The sequence below is a fragment of the Scyliorhinus torazame genome, chromosome 7, assembly GCF_047496885.1.
Source record: "Scyliorhinus torazame isolate Kashiwa2021f chromosome 7, sScyTor2.1, whole genome shotgun sequence".
Lineage (NCBI taxonomy): Eukaryota > Metazoa > Chordata > Chondrichthyes > Carcharhiniformes > Scyliorhinidae > Scyliorhinus > Scyliorhinus torazame.
Genome location: NC_092713.1, coordinates 92,046,533 through 92,070,111, shown reverse-complemented (window position 1 = coordinate 92,070,111; position 23,579 = coordinate 92,046,533). Strand labels below are relative to the sequence as shown.

Here is a 23,579-nt window from a genome sequence, read left to right as displayed (position 1 = left end):
CAGAACATAGTACATAGAACAGTACAGCACAGAACAGGCTCTTCGGCCCTCGATGTTGTGCCGAGCATTGTCCGAAACCAAGATCAAGCTATCCCACTCCCTGTCATTCGTTGTTGCTAACCCAATGTGCTGATTTGCTCCTTCTGCACTGTTGGGATTCTATGATTTATTATTAACAGAAGATGAGAGAGAGGGTCACACATCCAAATTTGTCAATGGCACAAAGGTAGGTAGCGTTATCAGCAGTGTAGATGGAAGCATAAAATTACAAAGACATTAATAGGTTAAGTGAATGGGCAAACATTTGGCAAATGGATGTCAATATTAAAAAACGTGAGATCATCCACTTTGGATGTAAAAAAAAATTGATTAATCAAACGCTAAACCGATGCAGATCTAAAGAGACTTAGGGGTCAATGTACACAGGTCATGAAAACATCATGGAGCAGTACAGAAAATAATCAAAAAGTCTAATTGAAATGCTGGCTTTTCTATCTAGAGGATGAGAAAACAGGCTACAGGAGTTATTCTGTAGCTTAATAAAGTCGTGGTTAGACGATGGGGTGGAATTTTCTGATATTTTAGCAAAGTGTCAAGGCGGGCGGAAAAACTGGTATCTTGCCGACTGGCAGCAGTGGTGTTTTTTCCCGTAGTATCTTTAGCCACTTCGAGAGAAAATTATTTTTCTTGTGTTTCACACCAACTCCATGGCGGCTGGAATATGATTTGCATGGCCCGCCATCAGATTGAGTGCTTCAATTACTAGGAGCTCCACTGAAATGCCTCCCAGCACCAGTTCCAAGTGGATATAGGATGACTGCTGGAAGGCCACGCCAAAGTGTTCTGCTGAGACCTGATCAGAATGTTGCACATGGTGGAAGTGAGGCTCTGGATCCTTTATCCTTGGGCGGGGGAGCAGACCCTCCAGCAAGGTAACCAACCCAGTATGGGCAACGGTGGCAGCGCTGGTAGGCACCAGCTCCCTGCACAAGAGCTTGAGAGTGCAGTGCAGGAAGAAAATGGATCACCCCCTCCGCTCAGCAAGGGTAAGTCACTGTTCTCATCAATCTCTGCTCACCCACTCACACACACCTATTGCATGGCCTGCTTACACTCTTCCCATCTGTTCTTTTGCAGGGAAAGCTGTCTCAGAACTGCCTGGAGGGAGCACAGTCGGGCGGACAAAACGGCTGAGTTAAAACTCCTAATGGAGTTTGAGTAGAGAATTGCCCGAGGAGATACAGGACCACTCCTGCACTGAGGTGTGTGTGTGTGTGTGTGTGTGGTTGTGGGGGGGTGAAAAAGAAAAGTGAGGACCCACAACACCATCATCCAACTCACCAAAATCAAGTGAGTTCTATCCTTATTCCGCTTCCATAAACTAATGCCATCTCCGTTCTCTTGCAGAAACAATGAGGGAGAAACCACAGCCACCTTAAAACAAGGCAGAAGAGAGCAGCCCGGACAGCAGCTCTGAGGATTTCTCGGATGTGCACTTTTCAGCCGCACACTCCACAGAGGCACATACCTTGGTGGGATTTAATAGTAGAGAGATTTTGGGGTCACAAACTGGTGAGCACCTCACTTTGTCTGATCCACATCAGGTGGAGGCAGGGACATCCCAGGGATTCAGCACTCGGAGGACTGCTGGAAGCCAGGACTCTGAGCCCCAGTCAAATGACGTGCCTCTGGCTTGGTCATCCCGCAGTTGCTGGAGCTCCAGAGGCAGACTAGGGAACATGAGAAAGGCTTGCCGCATCGCTCGTCGCATTGCAAGGCTGACTGGAGGAGTCCCAACGCCTTCTGCCTGAGGAAGTCATGTTGGCACGCAGTGACAGCAAGGGTGGATGTTTCAATGGGAATCTTGGTGCAGGGCCTCTGTCTGCATTGGTGAAGGCCACGACCTCCGTGGCGCAGGGCATGAGATCATGGTGGAGAGTGAGACCTCAATGGGCATCCACAAGTGCCGGCGATGGGGGGACTTCTGCACCTCATTCCAGCTGCCCCTCTATCCCAAGCAGGAAACCAGGGGCCTTCGGGCATAGGGAGGAGGCGCGGCTGGTCCATAGCCCAGTGTCTTCCACCCGGGAAGCTCTGGGAGTGCCCAGCCCATCTGACTCCCATCCTTTTATGTCCGGTCCTGTTCCAGCCTTGCTCACCGAGAGGGTGGCACTCCCACAGAGCAGCACCCCGAAAGCGAGCTGCCTTAAGCCAGACAGGATTCAGACATTCGCAGTAACTCTTTGAGGGGCCGTGCTCTCTCTCCTCACTGCAAGTCACCATCAACCTCCCACAACACTGTGATGAGGGGCAACAGCTGCCCTCCCATGACATAAGCCGTGTCAGGTTTCAGTGAGCCATGCCAGCAAACAGTCAGCAAGGGCCATCTCCCATGATGGGGCTCTGGTTGTCAACCTAACCCCGGTTTCAGTGAATCGTGAGCCTATTGGAGCATCCTGAGCTCTCCTCCCCTCCTCTAAGCCTCCCCACCACATGACAGACTTTCTCTTCCTCCTCGAAGGCTTGTACCTCATTACCCAACTGTATGTCCGTCTCATCAGAGGAGATGTGCACTCATCCATCTTCTCCTTGGCCAACCCCTCGGCTCATTGAAGCGCTAGGTTGTGGAGGGTGCAGCACACAACAAGGATGCGCAAGACCCTATGGGGACTGTATTGCAGGGCTCCATCTGACCAGTCTAGACATCGGAACTGCATCTTCAGTGTCCCAATAGTTTACTCGATAAAACCATGAATGGCAGTTTGGGCCCCTTTGTATCGGGCCCCTGCTGCACTCTGTGGTCTCCGCACAGGCGCCATCAGCCACATCCTCGGGGGGGGCACCCCTTGTCCCCGAGGAATCACTCCTGTAGCCGCTCTGCTCCATCAAACACCTTGGGTATCTGTGAGTGGTCAAACATGAAGCTAACGTGCTTGCTTCTTGGGATCCTAGCGCACAACTGTAGGATGCACTTTCTGTGGTCGAACATTAGCTGCATGTTCAGGAATGGAAGCCCTTGCATTTAATAAAGAAGATTCGTTAGTGGACTGGCGATTGGAGAGCCATGTGTTTGCAGTCAATGACTCCTTACACTTGTGGGAAGCCAGCAATCTGGGAGAATCCTAAGGCTCTCACAGCCTGGCTAGCCCAGTTCCAGTCCAAGTTTGTAACGGTGTGAACCCATGCAAACAGTGCATCCGTGACCTCCCTGATACACTTATGTGCGGAGGCCTGCGAGATACCACAAAGGTCACCAGTGGAGTCCTGAAAGGAGCCAATAATAAAAACTTTCAGGGTGGCTGACACTTTCAGGACGACAGGCAGTGGGTGCCTGCCAATTCCAAGTGGCGCCAACTCCTAGAGCAGGTGTCATACGTGAGTGACCATGTCCTTTGACATGCAGCATCTCCTTCGACACTGGTCACACTCCGCTCCAAGAAAGTTAGATGCCTTCTGTAAACCCTGGCGCAAAGATGGCACCTCTGAGCAGCCACTCTCGGTGGTCCCTGCTTTGGCTGTGGAGCAGGTCCTGCCATCCCTTCCTCCTCAGCTTTCTGATCCTGCCTCCAGAGAGCCAGTCATTGATGCCTTTGTCATCTTTGTTTCCTCAAGGCAAGAAGAATGATAGCTAGATCCACCGGCTCCACATCTCTCTCGCTTTCACTCTCTCTCTTGCTGTAATCACTACTTGGGAAGAAAGAGAAAGAGTGAATGTTGAGTCGACCCCTTGCCTTGACCCATTGCCCAGCCAAACCCAGGATCATCCTTCCTATAATTTGCAACCTCAGGACGGCTGAGCTTCAGACGTGGCTCCACCCCCCCCCCCCCTTCCCCTTGCTAAATTCCTTCCACCCTTAGGGTGACCACTGACCTGAACCCAACCTTTGCCCCCATCCCTGCTCATGATTTGTGTTCTTTCCCCGTTCAACCCCGGTGCCTAACTGACTCCCCCACCCTTCACTGACACAGTGCCTGCCCTCCGTGACAGCCCGTGGCGCATACAATGGCCCTTCACAGACCCGCTGCCTGAGGTCAATGGATGTCTGTGGTACACATGCTACCCCTTCATGGATCCAGTGCAGGAGTTCAATGGCTGCCTGCGGTACACAATCCCTTAACCCCCCCAGAGCAATGAGACCCACCCCGAACACCCACCCCCACAGAAGAAGCCGCATGCCTGGCTCGCCCACATACTACCGGGAGTTTCTCTCCCTTTGGAGTCCTGTGCCAAGTTGCATGCTTATCTCTGAAGTCCTCCTCAGAAGTTGAGTCACTGGGTTTCCATTTTTTCAACGCTGTTGTAAAGCCTGACAGGATGACAACGCGATGACGGAGGCAGATTATCGAGGACTGGGGAGGTTACAATGAGACTTACCCGATAATTATATAATAATGAATTCAAACAAATTTCCCTCACTGTTCTCAGCCGGAACCTCATCATACCAATGGAAGGAGCTGAGGACATTTGCTGCAGGAAATCTCGCAGTCATAAATCCCTTTTTTGACTCCAATGATATTCTGCCCACCAACTCCATTTCCACTCACTGCAAACGGCAGCGCAAAATTCCAATTATGACCAATTATGGACAGCACACCTCAGGAAGGATATATTAGTCTTGGATGGGGTGCAGTATAGATTTACCAGAATGATACTTCGGAGATATTTTTATTAATCAGGTGGGAAGCAGGATTTTTTTTTCTAATGTTGCAATCCTGTTTCTATTCCAGCGTGGGCAGGATTTTCATCTCATGGAGGGAGGGAAGATCAGGAGGTGGGCTTGTCTAACCCATTTGTCTGGTATTTGATTTAGAATCAGAACTCAAAGTCCCTATAATAACTTCTGAAGTTCTTTAAAAAGCTCATAAATCTGCCAAAATAAACAAACATCACTTGAATAGACAGTTATAAAGCCTTTTTAAAAAAGCCATCAAACACAAATTCCCCTGGACAGAATAACAGAATTGTTACGTCACAGAAGGAGGTCATTTGGCCAATCGTGTTTACACTGGCTCTCCAAATCAATAGTACCATTCCCCTGCCTTTTCTGCGTACCCCCGCACATTGTTTCTATTCAAATAATCATCTAATGCTCTATTGAATGCCTGGATTGAACCTGCCTCCACCACACTTACAGGCAGTGTATTCCAGACCCAAACCACTCTCTGTGTGAAAAGTTTTCCTCACATCACATTTGCGAAAATCTTTTTTTCTCACATTACAGCTTTGCAAACAAACCGTGTAGTGCAAAACCCATTAGTGCTTTGAAAGGCAAAAAGCCATCAAACTCACATTTCCCTGGACAGGTGCGTAAATAAACCTTACTTATCCAGTTCCAATATTCTTATGTACCAATCAGGACATGATGCAGAATAATATATTTGTCGGTCCCCCAACAGCCCCACACCTAACTTCCAATAGAAAAAAAAAAGAATAATATATTTGAAGGTGCAGCTCATTATACATTCTGTAATTTGTAGTTCAATATGATTAAGGTTTGATTAGTATTAATCTGAATAAAATAATTATGAATTTCATGTAATGCATAACAATAAATGTTGCAGTTTCAAAATACAGATTTTGATCCTGTTGTTAAGATAGAGTGGATAGGTTTCATAGTTACTTGAGCAGCCATATGAATATAATCATACAATGGGATGATTCTCCGATCGGGTTGCAACTGACACAAATCCCAAACGTCAGGAGAATTCCAGGAGCGGCCCGAAATGCTCCAGGTGCACAAGAGTTTCCGATGCTTCCGTCCTGCTCCAGCCGCCGTGATCTGATTCACGTTCTCACTGGGTATGAACCAGATTAGCATATTTACAGCCTCACTTAAAAATACAGGATCTGTTTTAAGCCGGCTTCTTTGGTTCCTGCTATAATGTCCCACCTGCCGGCGCAGCATGAGGCTGGCGTGAATCACTATTGGTCTTCACAAACAGAAACCAGAAATGATGACTACGCCATGGGGCTCAGAGGCCATTGTAACCCCGGGTGGTCAGGGACATGGCACTGCCACCTGGCACTGCCAACCTGGCAGTGTCAACATGATAATGCCATGGGCAGCAGTGGCGCAGTAGTTAGCTGCCTCATGGTGCCAAGGACCAGGGTTCAATTCTGGCCCCAGGTCACTGCCCTTGTGGAGTTTGCACATTCTCCCTGTGTCTGCGTGGGTCTCACTCCCACAACCCAAAGCTGTGCAGATTAGTGGATTGGCCACACTAAATTGCCCTTTAATTTGAAAAATTAATAAATAAATAAACATGGCAATGCCAACCGGGCAGTTCTAAGTTGGAACTGTCAAAGTGCCAGGTTTGCACTGCCAAGGGGCGAGCACTGAGGGGGCTGTGGCCTGGGGGTAGGGCCTGAAGGGAGGAATTTGGCAACCCCATAAATGGGGTGTTGCTCACCAGAGGAGGGAGCTGGTACTAGTGATTGGTAGATGAGAGGGTTTTTGCTGGCAAGAAGAGGGGGACTGGAGGGTTAGTCTGAGATCAGGGTGCATTTCAAAAATGGTACCCCGATCTCTGAGGAGCCAGTCCTGCCACACACCTCATTCAGGGCGGAGTTCATCCTCAACTTCCAAACAAATTTCTTAAGTGTTGGTGGATTGCATTCTGGATTGTGCCAAATCACAAGGCGGGAATCTTATAAATTGTTTGGGAGAATTACGCCCTATGTATTGTTGTAATTTTGTAAAATTAGGAAAAATACTGTCCCGGGAATCTTCTTTGGGCTTCTCCTGATCCCCCTAAAATCTTAGGTGGAAACCAATTTATGTTTACAACTAGGATTTTGCGGTGCTTACACCATAATTATTAAGCAGATAATGAGATACCGACTAAAAGGGAGTTCCTGGTTTACCAATTTCATCATCAGTCTTAAAGTCTCACAGAAATTGAATGTGAACATTACATCATGTCAATAAATGTGAATAATCCGTGGGTAACTCTGTTTGGGGACTGGCAGGAGGGAGAGGAAGATACAGCACTGTCAATCCACTTTTAGCATGACGTTTAAATAGGTCTAAGTTTGTTGAGAAAATTGGACAAAAGTATATAATAAGACTGATTCCATTCTTGCAATGTTAGATGTCACCTACAATCTTCTGGGGTGCTCCAGGCAAATACTCTGGCTTTGGTAGGAACCCAAGATGTGCACATTGTTGTAATTCCAGAAGGGAATGTTATTCCTGTGGCCTTACCTCCTGCATTCATACCCTGCCATGGGACAGGCAGAAGTTCCATCCACCCTCATCTCCAGCAGGAATTCCCTTTGTCTTCTCATCTGGCTGGAGAATTGGCATTTCTGGATCCTTCCTGATTTTCCACCTCCTTTGGAACAGTGCTAGGTCGTAGTGGGAGACAGGTGGAAAATTAAAATGTCAGGTGACTTTGGGATGTTTGATTGTCACAAAGAAAATTCCTGCTGTAGACCTTGGGTACACCATTTACAAAGAACAAAGAACAAAGAAACGTACAGCACAGGAACAGGCCCTTCGGCCCTCCAAGCCTACGCCGATCATGCTGCCCGTCTAAACTAAAATCTTCTACACTTCGGGGTCCATATCCCTCTATTCCCATCCTATTCATGTATTTGTCAAGATGCCCCTTAAACGACACTATCGTCCCTGCTTCCACTACCTCCTCTGGCAGCGAGCTCCAGGCATCCACTATCCTCTGTGTAAAAAACTTGCCTCGTACATCTCCTCTAACCCTTGCCCCTCGCACCTTAAAACTATGCCCCCTAGTAGTTGACCACTCTACCTGGGAAAAAGGCTCTGACTATGCACTCTGTCTATGCCCCTCATAATTTTGTAGACCTCTATCAGGTCGCCCCTCAACCTCCTTCGTTCCAGTGAGAACAAACCAAGTTTATTCAACCTCTCCTCATGGCTAATGCAGTCTATACCAGGCAACATCCTGGTAAATCTCTACTGCACCCTCTCTATGCCTCCACATCCTTCTGGTAGTGTGGTGACTAGAATTGAACACTAAACTCCAAGTGTGGCCTAACTAAGGTTCTATACAGCTGCAACATGACTTGCCAATTTTTATACTCAATGCCCTGGCCAATGAAGGCAAGCATGCTGTATGCCTTCTTGACTACCTTCTCCACCTGTGTTGCCCCTTTCAGTGACCTGTGGACCTGTACACCTAGATCTCTCTGACTGTCAATATTCTTGAGGGTTCTACCATTCACTGTATATTCCCTACCTGTATTAGACCTTCCAAAATGCATTACCTCACATTTGTCCGGATTAAACTCTATCTGCCATCTCTCCGCCCAAGCCTCCAAATGATCTAAATCCTACTGTATCCTCTGACAGTGCTCATCGCTATCCGCAATTCCACCAACCTTTGTGTCGTCTGCAAACTTACTAATCCGACCAGTTACATTTTCCTCCAAATCATTTATATATACTACGAACATCAAAGGTCCCAGCACTGATCCCTGCGGAACACCACTAGTCACAGCCCTCCAATCAGAAAAGCACTCTTCCATTGCTACTCTCTGCCTTCTATAACCTAGCCAGTTCTGTATCCATCTTGCCAGCTCACCTCTGATCCCGTGTGACTTCACCTTTTGTACCAGTCTGCCATGAGGGACCTTGTCAAAGGCCTTACTGAAGTCCATATAGACAACATTCACTGCCCTACCTGCACCAATCATCTTTGTGACCTCCTCGAAAAACTCTTATCAAGTTAGTGAGACACGACCTCCCCGTCACAAAACCGTGCTGCCTCTCGCTAATACGTCCACTTGCTTCCAAATGGGAATAGATCCTGTCTCGAAAAATTCTCCCCAGTAATTTCCCTACCACTGACGTAAGGCTCATCTGTCTGTAGTTCCCTGGATTATCCTTGCTACCTTTCTTAAACAATTTAGTCTAATGCTAAAGATCAAAGAAGTGAAAACCTTGAACTTTGTGAACATAAAGTTGCCATAGTCCCAGATGACTATAGGCTGCTTTCCCCTTTGAGGGACAGAGCTAACAGGTGGTGGTTTAACCTGAGGATTACCACACCTCAGGCAAAGTTGAGAACCTCAGTTTACAGGAATTGAACCAGTGCTGCTGACCTCACTCCGCATCACGAATCAGCTGCCAGCCCACTGAGTTAAAGCTGGGCTACTTGAAGGCGGCGGCATGTAAAATAATGAGGATTACCAACCCGCCACCTTCCCACCCATCCCTAACCTGTCCCCTGTATTATAGGGGGCGAGTAAGGTGTCAGACAGCCCAGCCACCATTAGGCCTATTAAGGTAATTTTTCCATCTATGGGCAAAGGTGGAAGTAAGGTGACCAGCCCAGGAGCTTTCACTGCCTGTGCTAAAGGCAGCCAGAGGGGTGGGCATTTATTTTGGGAAGGTTCATTGTGCCCATCAGGGATGCTCCTTCAAGATGGTACCCCTCCCTTTATCCCTTCCCCCACGTCTCTCTAACCCAACCACCCACACACTCCCTCTCCCAACCTTGCTGGGGTCTCCCAGCCGTGCCTGCCAAAAATACCCAGTATATAAGTCAGGTGTCTACCTCCTCTTCTTCTCAGTGATTGCCTATAATCCCAGCAGTGGCCACAATCCTGCTTTGTTGCTACTGAGACTGCAGAGCTGACAGCCAACTTTGCGACAGGGCTTGCTGTCCCTGAGGGGTGAAAGTCTCATTCACACCCCCTACTAAGGCCAACCCCAGCCTATTATCATTGTGGGGCGGATGGATTTCTGGTTGGCAAAGTATCAGTGGATATTCAGCTGCAGGAGGGGCAATTAATCGTGCCCCTGTAAAAAACATTCCATGGATTACCCCTGTTGTTTTAGTTGGGTAGCGACTCTAATTATCAAAAATATTGAGATTCCGAACTGTTTTACTTTGAATTAATTGTACATTATAATGTTATTTTTTGTTTCTTTTGAACTAGCAGAATCTGATCAATTTAGAATAGGAAAATAGAAAACTTTGAACTTCAGAAGTCAATGTCCTCTGAGTGCATGGTATGAGGAGGAATGGATTCAGAATTTGTTTTTCTCCAAGATTAATTTTGAAATTATTTTCAACAGTAACTACAGGAAAATTAATTTCTTCCAACCATTTCAGACTTCCAGATGGATTCACCCAGCTGTTGAACCTAATGCAGCTCTACTTAAATGATGCCTTTCTGGAATTTCTTCCAGCTAATTTTGGAAGGTAATGAATTATGTTATTTTGTAAAATATAAGATTTGATATTTGGTGCCAATATTACATTTATTTACAATATAAATGTTCTAAATGCCCTTCAGCGTCTATTTTATCTAGTTTTGCTTAAACCCTCTTGTAAACTTGGTTGTTAAGTAGATACAATTAAAAATAATGAGCCTGAATTTGCATTAAAATAAAACAACTTTAGAGTATAATTGGAACACCTTGGCATTTCCTGGTTACATTTTGGGCTAGGACCGGAGATTCGGCGGGGGCGGGAATCGCGCCGCGCCGGTTGGCGGCCCCCCCCCCGCGATTCTCCGGCCCGGATGTGTCGAAGTCCCGCTGCTAGAATGCCTGTCCCGCCGGCGTGGATTAAACCACCTCTCTTACCGGCGGGACAAGGCGGCGCGGGCGGGCTCCGGGGTCCTGGGGGAGGGGTGCGGGGCGACCTGGCCCTGGGGGGTGCCCCCACGGTGGCCTGGCCCCCGATCAGGGCCCACCGATCCGCGGGCGGGCCTGTGCCGTGGGGCACTCTTTTCCTTCCGCCTTCGCCACAGTCTCCACCATGGCGGAGGCGGAAGAGACTCCCTCCACAGCGCATGCGTGGGGATGCCGTGAGCGGCCGCTGACACTCCCACGCATGCGCCGCCCGGCAATGTCATTTCCGCGCCATCTGGCGGGGCACCAAAGGCCTTTCCCGCCAGCCTGCGGGGCGGAAATCAGTCCGGCGCAGGTCTAGCCCCTCAAAGTTAGGGCTCGGCCCCCCAAGATGCGGAGGATTCCGCACATTTGGGGCGGCGCGATGCCGGACTGATTTGCGCCGTTTTTGGCGCCAGTCGGCGGACTTTGCGCCGATACCGGAGAATTTCACCCAGGGTTTCATTAAAGGAACAAAGAAACCTGGGAAAGTGTACATTCACAAATCATTGCAGGTGCAGGAAAATTTGTGAAGAATGTTAGAAAAGTGTATCGTCACCTTAACTTTATAACAGAAGCACAAGAGTAACATAGGATGCCCCTGGGAAAACTGTAAACCAAAGTAACCATATTACTGAAAGACCCTCAAATGAAGAAATTACCAACAGGATTTCAATTTTTATAGATTTTACTTCAACGTGAATCAAAACCAACGCAAGTTACAACTGAATTTACAGGCAATGGATACTTCAAATAAAAAGATACATGGCACTTTAAATATTCGATACAACAATGGTACGTCTTCGGCAAACACAAGCATTCGCATCATTCTCCACACAACGTAGCACTGCAGACTACACAATTCCACTGTATGATGTTCTTTACTCATACAGGGTAGATCAGGAGCCCTGTCCAAGAGCAGCATTCACCTTTGAGTTTCACAGGTACAGTTGTCATCAGAAAGGCACACTTCTACAAACCCTCTCTCCCTCAGGTCATGACAGTCCTGATGTTGTAACTTTCCACTGACCAACTGAACAACCAATAACACGCCAGTTCATGGTTTGGCCACTTCTAGGAAAACACCCAGCGCTTTAGCATCTCTGAACAGTTCACAGAGCTTTCCAAATTTTAGACTGTTTAAGTCAGCTCACACATTGCCTCCAAAAGCACCCTCCTCGTGTCTTGGACCAATCTCTTTCTGAGAATGATTTGCTTATTCTTCTCACCAGAATTCTGTGTTCCTCTTTCTGACTCTATCTGCTTTCACTTTGTGCCTCCAAATATATGCTGATTGCTGTCACTCTCCAACTCCTACTCCTCTGCTTTTGGCTCTCCTTTCTCTCTGCCACCACATGGCTTCTTTTTTGCTGCCTGTAGGTACTGTTTCCAAGTCAAGGGTCGCCAGGTCACATGGGACAGTTTTACTTATTATCCAATAAAATTACAATTGATCCTGTACAATTAATGCAAGCTCTTTGTCCTTTTCAAGCATTTTCTAAAATAATTACAAATTGCGAAGATCTTTGAAGGAATTACAAGTGTTCCCATACTGTACTGACTCTTGATTCATGATAAAATTAGGAAATTATGCTAGAGCTTTATCAATCACTGCTTTAGTCTCAGTCGGAGTACTGTATCCAATTCGGGGTGCTTCACATTCGGAAGGACATAATGACCTTACAGAGGATGCAGATGAACTTCAGTTGAATACTACAAGGGATGTGGAAAATAGGGTGTGCTTCTTAGAATAGAAACAAATAAGTGGAGATTTAATTAAGGTGTTCTAAATCATGAAGCATTTTGACAGAATAGATAAGGAGAAAATATTTTCAGCGGTGGAAGGGTCAGTAGCCAGAGGACTAAAGAACCAGAGGTGGGACAAAGAGAAACATTTTTATGTCGCCTGTTACTGTGATCTAGAATGCATAGTCTGAACAGTCAATGGAAGTAGATTCAATAATAACTAAAAAAAATAGATTTTTAAAATTCTTTCATGAGATGTGGGCATCACTGGCTAGGCCAGCATTTATCACTCACCTTTATTGCCCTTCAGGGGGGCATTACTGGTGATCTGGAATTTCACAAAGGCCAGACCAGGTAAGGATGGCAGATTTCCTTCCCTAAAGGGCATTGGTGAACCAGATGATTTTTTTTACAATAACTGACAATAGTTACATAAAATTTTTAATTCCATATTTTTATTCAATTCAAATTTCATTATCTGCTGTGGTGGGAATCGAACCTGGGTACCCAGGGTAATGCCCTCTCTGGATTACTAGTCCAGTGACAATACCACTATGCCACCGCCTCCCCCCAAACAGCAACATAACAGCACGCCTGAAGGAGCTGTGGCAAAACTGAGTATTGCTGCCCTAGAATGAATCCTCCATAAACTGCATGCTAATTACAATCATGATTAGCCTTTGGGACAGGCAACCTCCACCAACTATTTCCCTGCCAAACTGAAGTAATTTCTTTGCAAGTGTGTGTGTGCAAGTGCTAATGGAAGGAGAAGGGATGGATTCTCCACTGCCTGATGCCAGGATCAGGATTCTCGATTGGGAGGAGAATAGAGCGTCCACTGAAAAATGGTTTTGGCACCGTTACAGTGCTCTGATCCTTTGCCGGCGGCCTCAGTGGGTTACCACGCCCATGCCGGCCTGAGGATGCTAAATCGGTGATAATGTAGTACAAGGGTATTTGGGTAACTAAAGGGTAATGTGGGACTGGGGAGACAGTACCACTCACATTATGATGTAGAGATTCACATGATGGTAGAATGTGGGCAGAATTTTCTCATTTTTGCAGTAAATGCTGGCTGAGGCGAGAAAACCGGCGTGCAGCTCACCGGCTGCACAGCAGGCTTCTCTGTTCAGATAATCCAGTGTTTGGTGCAAAATAAATCGCCAGACATGGCCCACGTTGGTGGGGCAGGACTGGAAAAGGAGGGCAACATTGGGAATCCTGAGTTCAGGGCACCCTTTTTGAAGGGTGCTCTGATATTCAACAAAAAACAAAGAATTCCACTCCCCCCACAATGTACACAGAGACCCCCCCCCCCCTCTCCCTCCACGCATAAGGAGAAACCCCATCAAACATAAAGGGAACCTGAGGGGGCCCCTTGGCACTGCACCCTACGCTGCCCCTTGGCATCCTGGCACTGTCCCAGCACTTCTGGGGGCAGTCCAATGGGCAATGCCAGGGTACTGGTCAGGCATGTGCCTCTCCCCCTGGGGTGTTATATATGTGCTCCCAGTGGCTTCCCTTCGCCTAGTTCACATTTTGAAAAACCTATTGCAAACCTCGCTGACACTAGAAAGGGGGAAATTCCTACTGTCAGGAGACAATACGGCGGGGAAGCCCACTAATGACATTTGAATATATGGAAATTAGGTTTCTGACTTCCTTCGTTACATTACTGCCGAGGGGAGGGGAAAATCAGAAAACAAGAACTCCACAGCGAGATTCTTGTTTTTTGACTCTCATGGGATTTTGCACCCACATCGCTAATTGCACCCATGTGTGTAGAAAGTTTGAGCAAAATTGGCATAAATATAGCACCAAGTTAGGGTTTGACCTTGGAGATAGTTATATAGTGGTGTGTTAATAATAAGCAGGTTATGCCCAACCACACAAGCCTGTCGGCCTTTCAGGGAGACACTGAACAACCTCCAGTTCTATGTTTCTATTCTACTACACATGAATATAAAACTCTCATGAAGATCAGAGATGAATTTCTACCTCAGGCCTGATCAGAAAAATCCAAGGTAGGCAATTTGGGCACTAATCATGCAAAATTGTTTTTGCACGTGTTTTATTTTCTCGATGACTAGTTGATTGTAGATATCAGATTGCATGTAATGGACATCAAAATCAGTCCCCAATTTAAAATTAGCTTTAGCTGTAAAAAACACATTGATTGACAACAGATTTGTTCCTGAACAAGTCAAAAGAGACAACTTATCATGAGGAAAAAGATCGCCAGGCCACTTCCAGGAGCCAACGGCCCATCGGGGGAGAAAAATGCCTGTCGGTGGGACCCCATGCTTGAATATTCTGAAGATACGCTTCGCCATAGAAAACATCAGAATGCTATGCAAATTTTAATTTACATCCACATAGAGGGATTAGTCAAGCAGTGAGTCTTCTGGCAAATGATGAACTTTGATGAACCACCAGTCTGTGTGAGTCATATCTTATAGGTGAAAGCTACCATATACTTGGATTCATCTGGAGTTCCCCAAAATACTACAATCTAATATTGACAGCTCAACCACTTGAATACAGGTGGAAAACCCATGACCGCACACCAGCCCATATGAAATTAATTATTTTTTTCCATTTAATCTTCATTTTCCTTGGCGTTGCATGACAACAAATATCAAATCCTGAGAAGAATCCATTTAGGTTCACTGTTCTGTCAGTTCTTTTTTTTTTCCTGATTAGATTTCATTCATTTCATCTATATATTCCTGAAGTAATTGCAAAACAAACTAGCAAAATATATTTTGTTAATGGCTTTTAGTCAATTAAAAATATCTTAAAGTGCACATCGTTTCATGGTGCTGTGCATTTGTGCATTAACAAAGAAATAATAACAGAAAATGCTTGTAAACTCAGTTGGGTCTGGTTTAGCACAGTGGGCTAAGCAGCTGGCTTGTAATGCAGAACAATGCCAGCAGCGTGGGTTTAATTCCCAGATCGGCCTCCCCGAACAGGCACCGGAATGTGGCGACTGGGGGCTTTTCACATTAACTTCATTGAAGCCTACTTGTGACAATAAGCGATTATTATTATTCAACCAGTCTGGAAATATCAATGGAGAGAGAAACAGATGGACAAAGTTATACCGCTTTAGTCTCTGGTGAAATTGTAACCATTTTTAGGTCACAATTGCCTGAAAATTAAACCTGACCTCCAGATTAGTGGAATTTCTGGTTGCTCTTTGTCAGAGCCAAGTTCTTCAACCAATTAGAGAGTGCAAGCAAAATGACATGGCCATTTTGTCAAATGTTTAAAGGGACCATGGCATGTTTCAGCAGCGTTTGAACTTTTGAGGCTGCAGCAACTTCTCAGCCTGACCTCTCATCCGCTACACTGGGGCTTGCGTGCTTCCAGTAACACCTTGTTGACAACTGGAAATGAACAAAGAACAATACAGCAGGGGAACAGGCCCTTCGATCCTCCAAGCCTGAGCCAACCATGTTACCTGCCTAAACTACAACCGTATGGACTTACGGAGTCTGTATCCTTCCATTCTCACCTTATTCATATATTTGTCTAGATGTCCCTTAAATGCCACTATCGTATCTGCTTCCACCACCTCCACAGGCAGCACGTTCCATATATTTACCACCCTCTGTGTAAAAAACATGCCTCGCACATCAGTTCTAAACTTTTGCCCAGGCACTTTAAACCTATGTCCCCTAGTACTTGACTTTTCTACCCTAGGAAAGAGCATTTAACTATCCACTCTGTCTATGCCCCTCATAATCGTGTAGACCTCTATCAGGTCGCCTCTCAACCTTTGTCGTTCCAGTGAGAACAGACAGAGTTTATCTAACCTCTCCTCATAGCTAATGCCCTCCATACCAGGAAACATCCCAATAAACTGCTTCTGTACCCTCTCCAAAGCATCCACATCCTTCTGGTTGTGTGGCGACCAGAATTGTACACAGTATTCTAAATGAGGCCTAACTAAGGTCCTGTACAGCTCCAACATGACTTGCCAATTTTTATTTTCAATGTCCCGACCGATGAAGGCCAGCACGCCATATGCCTTCTTTTTTAAAAAAATATTTTTATTCTCCTCCTTTTTCACATTTTCTCCCGAATTTACACCCACCAACCATAAACAATAGCCAGCAACAGATATGTCAATCCCCATGACAATAACAACAATCCCATCCTCCCATCAGTCCCCAAACATCAGCCCGCAAGTTTACATAAACAAATGACAAAAAGGAATCAGGGATTACCCATAGTCATCCTTAATATGCACAGCTTCCCTCCCCCCCATCCCCCCCCCCCCCAACTAATGTTCGATGTTATCCAGTTCTTGAAAGTGCATAATAAATAGTGCCCATGACTTGTAGAACCCCTCCGATCTTCCCCTCAGTTCGAACATAACCTTCTCAAGGGTCAAGTATTCCAACAGGTCCCCCCGCCAGGCCAGGGCACTGGGTGGAGAGGTTACTCTCCATCACAGCAGGATCCGCCTTCGGGCGATCAACGAGGCGAAGGCTATGATATCTGCCTCCGCTCCCGTTTCCAACCCTGGCTGGTCCGACACCCCGAATATGGCCTCTCGGGGACCCGGGTCCAGTTTCACATGCACCACCTTGGAAATTACCCTAAAAACCTCCTTCCAGTATTCTCCTAGCTTTGGACAGGACCAAAACATATGAACGTGATTAGCGGGGCACCCCCGCAATGCTCACACACATCTTCTACTCCTTCAAAAAATCGCCTCATCCTCGCCCTCGGGAGGTGCGCTCTATATACCACCTTCAGCTATATCAGCCCCAACCTTGCACACGAGGTGGAGGCATTCACTCTCCGCAGCACCTCACACTAGACCCCCCTTCTGTATAACCTCTCCCAGCTCTTCCTCCCACTTTGCTTTGATCCCTTCCAGTGGTGCCTTATCCTCGTCCAGAATAGCTCCGTACACCGCTGACACTGCCCCCTTCTCCAGTCCCCTTGTCGTCAGTACCTCCTCCAGCAGTGTGGAGGTCGGTTCCTCCGGGAAGCTCTGTATCTCCTTCCTGGCAAAATCCTGAACCTGCATGTATCTAAACACTTCTCCCTGCTCTAGCCCATACTTCGCTTCCAGCTCCTTCAATCCTGCAAACCAACCCGGAAGAAACAAATCTTTTAGCGTCTTAATCCCCTTCTCTTCCCATTTCCGAAAACTTACATCCCACCTCCCTGGCTCAAATCTGTGGTTCCCCCGAATCAGCATTTCCCTTGACCCTAACCCCAACCCGAAGTGTTGGCGAAACTGCCTCCAGATTTTCAATGAAGCTATTATTACCGGACTCCCTGAGTATTTCCCCGGAGCTATCGGGAGCGGCGCTTTGCTAATGCTTTCAGTCCTGACCCCCTGCACAAACTCTCCTCCATTCTGACCCACTGGGAATCAACCCCTCTGACCCAGCTCCGCACTTTCTCCACGTTCGCCGCCCAGTAGTAGTACATCAGGTTCGGGAGACCCAAACCCCCTGCCTGCCTTCCCCTCTGTAGCAGCACCTTTCTCACTCTGGCCACCTTCCCTCCCCATATGAACGAGGTAATCCTTCCCTCAATCTCCCTGAAAAAAGACTTTGGCAGGAAAATCGGTAGGCATTGAAAAATCAACAGAAATCGTGGCAACACATTCATTTTAACCGCCTGTACCCGACCCGCCAGTGACAGAGGAAGACCATCCCACCTTGCCAGATCGGCTTTCACTCAGCCCACCAAACTAGTGATGTTGTACCTGCGAAGCCTCTCCCACTCCCGGGCAACCTGCACCCCCAGATACCAGAGTGAGTCCCTGCCCTACGGAATGGCAGCCCCCCCACCCCTGCCCCCACCCCCGGCCGAGACACCACAAAATACTCACTCTTGTCTAGGTTCAGCTTGTACCCCGAGAAAGACCCAAATACCCGCAGTAGCTCCAATATTCCCCCTATCGACACACTCGGTTCTGACACATACAGCAGCAAGTCGTCGGCATATAAGGACACTCTATGCTCTATCCCCGCCCTACACTATTCCTTTCCATGCTCCCGAACATCTTAATGCGATGGCCAACGGCTCAATCACAAGTGCAAACAGCAGGGGGGACATAGGACATCCCTGTCTCGTCCCACGGTGGAGAGAAAAGTATCTCAAACTGATATTGTTTGTGTGGACACTCGCCTTCGGCTCCTTATATAACAGCTTTACCCAGTTCACAAATCTTGGCCCAATCCCAAACCACTCCAGCACTGCCATCAGGTACCCCCCCCATTCTACCCGACCAAACGCCTTCTCGGCGTCTAATGCCACAACTACCTCTGTTTCCTTCCCTTCCGCCGGTGCCATAACGACGTTCAAAACCCTCCTAATGTTCAAAAACAGCTGCCTTCCTTTCACGAACCCCGTCTGATCCTCCCCTATCACCTTCGGGAGGCACTCCCCCAGCCTACCCGCCAGTACTTTCGCCAACACTTTTGCGTCCACATTCAGAAGTGATATGGACCTATACAACCCACACTCCGTCGGATCCTTATCTATTTTTAGCAACAGTGAAATTGAGCCATATGCCTTCTTGACCCCCTTATCCACATGCATTGCCACTTTCCGTGATCGGTGGACATGCACGCCCAGAACTCTCTGCCTGTCAGTACTCGCAAGAGTTCTATCATTTATTGTGTAATTCCTACATGCATTGGACATTCCAAAGTGCATTACCTCACACTTGTCTGGATTAAATCCATCTTCCATTTCTCCGCCCAAAACTCCAACCAGTTTATATCCTGCTGTATCCTCTGACAATCCTCTTCACTATCCGCAATTCCACCAATTTTTGTGTCGTCTGCGAACTTACTAATCAGACCAGCTACATTTTCTTCCAAATCATTTACACCATGCACAACAAAGGCCCCAGAACTGATCCCTGTGGAACGCCTCTAGTCACAGCCTTCCATTCAGAAAAGCACCCTTCTACTGCTACCCTCTGTCTTCTGTGCCCAAGCCAGTTCTGTATCCAACTTGCCAGCTCTCCTCTGATCCCTTGTGACTTCACGTTTTGTACCAGTCTACCATGAGGTACCTTGTCAAAGGCTTTACTGAAGTCCATGTATACATCATCTACTACCTTTCCCTCATCTACCATCTTTGTCACTTCCTCGAAAAAACCGATCAAATTAGTGAGGCATGACCTGCCCTTCACAAAATCATGCTGTCCATTACTAATAAGTCCATTTGTTTCCAAATGAGAGTAAATCCCATTTCTAAGAATCTTTTCCAATAATTTCTCTGCCACTGACGTAAGGCTCACCAGCCTATAATATCCTGGATTATCCCTGTTGCCCTTCTTAAACAATGGAACAACAGTGGCTACTCTCCAGTCCTCTGGAACTTCACCTGTAGCCAATGAGGATACAAAGATTAATGTGAAAGCCCCAGCAATTTCCTCCCTTGCCTCTCTCAGTATTCTGGGGAAGATCCCATCAGGCCCTTGGGACTTAGCTACTTTAATGCTTTTTAAGATGCCCAACACCGCCTCTTTATTAATATCAACATGACTCAGATCTACACACTCTACCCTATATTCCTCATCCACCGAGTCCTTCTCTTTGGTGAATACGGACCAAAGTATTAATTTAATATCCCTCCCATTTCCTCTGGTTCCATACATAGATTCCCTCCAGTATCCTTGAGTGGACCAACCCTTTCTCTGACTACCATCTTGCTCTTTACATATGTATAAAACGCCTTAGGATTTTCCTTAATTCTGTTTGCCAACGACATTTCATGGCCCCTTTTAGCCTTCTTTACCCGTCAGTCTGGCCTCAATAAAACTCGAGATGGATTTGTAGGCATAGCATTAGTTATTTTTATTCGACTTGCAAGTCTGACTCGTTTCACACAGACACAGAACACAGAACCAGTCTCCTGGACCCCTGGGAAACGAATGAGGTCCGAGACAAAGAGATCTCTGCAAAATACATTCAAATGGCATCAAGTTTCACATACAGATTCCCATAGGTCATCCTATACCCCTCCTGACCTGGCCATACATCCTGATTGGCTCACTTCTCATTCCTTCCCTGGCCTCTTGTTACCCAGCATCCCTTTCTCCTCATACACCCCATCCCCCCCCTCCTTTGCCTTGCGTTCTGAAATCCTTTGTCTGTGAACTCACTAGAATTAGACCGGCCTATATCTACATTACAGTAACTAATATCTTTAAAGTAACTATTTTATATCACATTCGTCATTCCCTCCTTTTATCATTTCATGATAACCTATCTATTCAATCCGTAGCTACGGCCCCTCATCTAAAAAGATTTGTTGCTGCATTTCCAATTCCTGTTGTAGCCCCCCCTCATCCGCTGAACTCTCGTGGATCCTAACAGCCAAGATTCTTGGGGCGTCTATCTGTTCCAGTGCACCCCGCATCCTACCCATCACGCATTTAAGGATGGCCAGGCCCACAAAGATGCAGCCGAGTGCCACTGCTAAATACATGGCCATATTTATCAATCAGTTCTTCCAACCTCCAAATCCCCAGTTACCCCAAGAGCCAGGGTCCTGCATTCCGTCCAGGTGATCCCGTATGCGATCCATAAATTTAATGATGTTAACGGTTAGGTCTTGAACTCTCATGATACACTTGCCCTGCAGTATGGCGCATACCCCACCCTCACGGACCAGAAGATAGTCAAGAGCATACCGGTTCTGCATTGCAAACAACCGCAGCTGAGACAATTCCTTGGTTATTGCCCCAAGGGCTCCCAAGGTTTCATTTCCCAGGATGGTAAGGCCACAAATAAAATACTTCCTATTGCTGACCACCAAGGAACCCCCCACACCTCCCAGTATCAAGACGCTCAGAATTCCCCATCCGGCTGAGTGGCCCCGGTTGGGTGCGAGAACCTGAGGTTTTTTCCAGTTCTCGCAGAATTCAGCTGAGACTGCCCGGCGTGCTAACTGATTATGCAGCATCCACGCCGAGGGGCAGGGAACTGTGGTAGGGACTAGAGTCCCAATAGCAATTTTGGCAGGGAAATGGGGGTGACAAAACATTGGTCGCTGTGCCATTAAATAAAAAGTAGTATCCTTGCTCCATGTACAGGCTAGCGTCACAATCAGTATATCAGTTGCGTAGGGATCCCCCAGTAGCCCAGTTTATCCAGCTTTGGAACGCCCATTCGGGCCGCCTAGCAATACGGAAAGCCCTAGTCCCAACAGTGATATGAGAGACATTCGCCCAGCCACCAAGAAGCTGGAGGCCGGCATTCAATGGAACGCAGGTGGTGTTGTAACAAACGCATTGGCCAGACGCCTGGGTGATATAACACCTCCTGTCCTTACAGGTGGGGAACAGACATGTTATATTCGTTTCCACCTCTACCAGCAGACAGCCGTATCCTCCACTGCTGAAACAATTCTCGTACGACCGGGAGTCCCTATTGGGAGTGAAGTGGCTAGGTATGTACGCCCTCCACCGTTGCAGCCTATCATACTGTGAGTGGGAATTATCCCGAGGAAGGGGAAGGCAAATAGCCGGTGGTGCTGAACTCGGATCGTAAGGAAGAGTGACTTGCTCGGGCGGTGGCTCGGAATGCTGACAATGAACCACCATTTGGGGAGTGCCCCAAAGCGGTGAAACAGAAAATAACCTAGACACCGCTGCGGGGTTCGGGTAGCAGACAACCCGTCCGTGGCCATACAAGCGGTGGTAAATCTGGTAGAAGAGATTCACACTAACCGGGTTTTCCTCAGTCTGGGCCCTAAATGACTTAAGTGTATCTCCTGATAACCTACGTTCTAGTTGTACTCCTCCTTACATGCCCCGTCCTCTCTTTAGTCCCCCTCTCTCTCTCACAACCTCTTCCTACCCTCTCCTGACGGTCTGATTTTACCTTTATGGCACCAATCTTAACACATCCCAAAATCAAATTTACATGTACTCCAAAAACAAGGCAATGTCCATGTAATGTTCCCGTCCCATCACTGGGACCGGTGCAATTGCTTCATGAGTCCTGCATTGTCCGTTAACCTGGTGACCTTCCATGAGTCGATACCATGCCCTCGTATATGGGGGCACCGAAGAACATCACCTCTGCATAAACAAAATGTCCTTGTAGTTTGGTTGGCGTTACAAATGTAGGTAATATGTCCCTTTTCCATGTCTGTCCCCGATGTCACTCCAAGCGAGGTGAGGCCGAAGATCACACAGGCGGTGCGTAGCCACCCCATCATGCTCCACACCTGTAAAATAGCACTGGGGAAGGGAGGCAGGTTAATCTGTCCCAAAAAATTAGGCCCGTTATCAGAACTCAACTGAGCTGGTATACCGTACCGGGGAATGATTTCCCGCCTCAGAACCTTAACCACAGTTGCAGCTTTATTATCGGTAGTCGGATACACCTCGACCTATCTGCTGAACACATCCACAATATCCAAAACATATTTATAACATTGACAACAGTGACACCTTTCCAACTCAATGTAATCCATTTGGAGCGTCTCAAAGGGACCACTGGGCAACGGGGTTTGGCTCATACCACAAGGGATACCTTTGCCGGTGTTATATTGTTGACAAATCAAACACCGATTACTGATGCTCTGGGCCAACCCCTGCAGTTTAGGGTGCCACCATGTGTCCAGCAACAAATCACTAGTCCCCCGAGCCCCACAATGAGTTGCAAAGTGTACACATTCAACGACCCATAAAGCCAGTACATCAGACATACAAGTCTGATGTGCTGGCGTGGTCCATAAAGAGGAAACAGAATCATATGTACAACCTAACCGTTCCAACATTTGTTTATCACTCTCAGGAGCGTCCTCCTGTAACCTTATGACGTCTTGGATGGTTGGCATTGGCTTGTCAGAGGCAGAGCTATTTATTGCAGAACGTTTAGTCTGACTTAACATTTTAGGCACCATCACTTGCTGAATTTGTGCGGCTGTCCGCGCTGCACAATCTGCTCGTTCATTACCAACGTCAACTGGGGTCTTACCATTTGTAGGGACAGCGCATTTAATGACGGAAATCTGCGCGGGCATAAGGAGGGCCTGTAGGAGGTCATTACCTAAACCCCGGTGGGATATTTGACCACCCATAATCATGTCAGGTTGTTCTAACGGAATATCACTCAGATCGTCCCTTATTGTGGTAGTTTCCTGAATCAAGGCTAAACAGTCGTGGCCAGGTGCGTCTTCATGGACAGGGGGACCGCTAAGAAAACAGGCTGGATTGATAGTGGTACAGTA

General features: G+C 47.2%; 1 protein-coding gene across 10 annotated transcripts in view; it reads left to right on the top strand.

The window, feature by feature from the left end:
• lrrc7 (leucine rich repeat containing 7) overlaps window positions 1-23,579 on the top strand; it is an 895,132-nt gene that overhangs the window by 461,680 nt on the left and 409,873 nt on the right. For all 10 annotated transcript variants that reach the window (XM_072511053.1, XM_072511057.1, XM_072511054.1 and 7 more), the window contains one exon: window positions 10,099-10,188. In XM_072511053.1, the coding sequence (XP_072367154.1) occupies window positions 10,099-10,188 (90 nt within the window). The remainder of the gene's footprint in view (window positions 1-10,098; window positions 10,189-23,579) is intronic.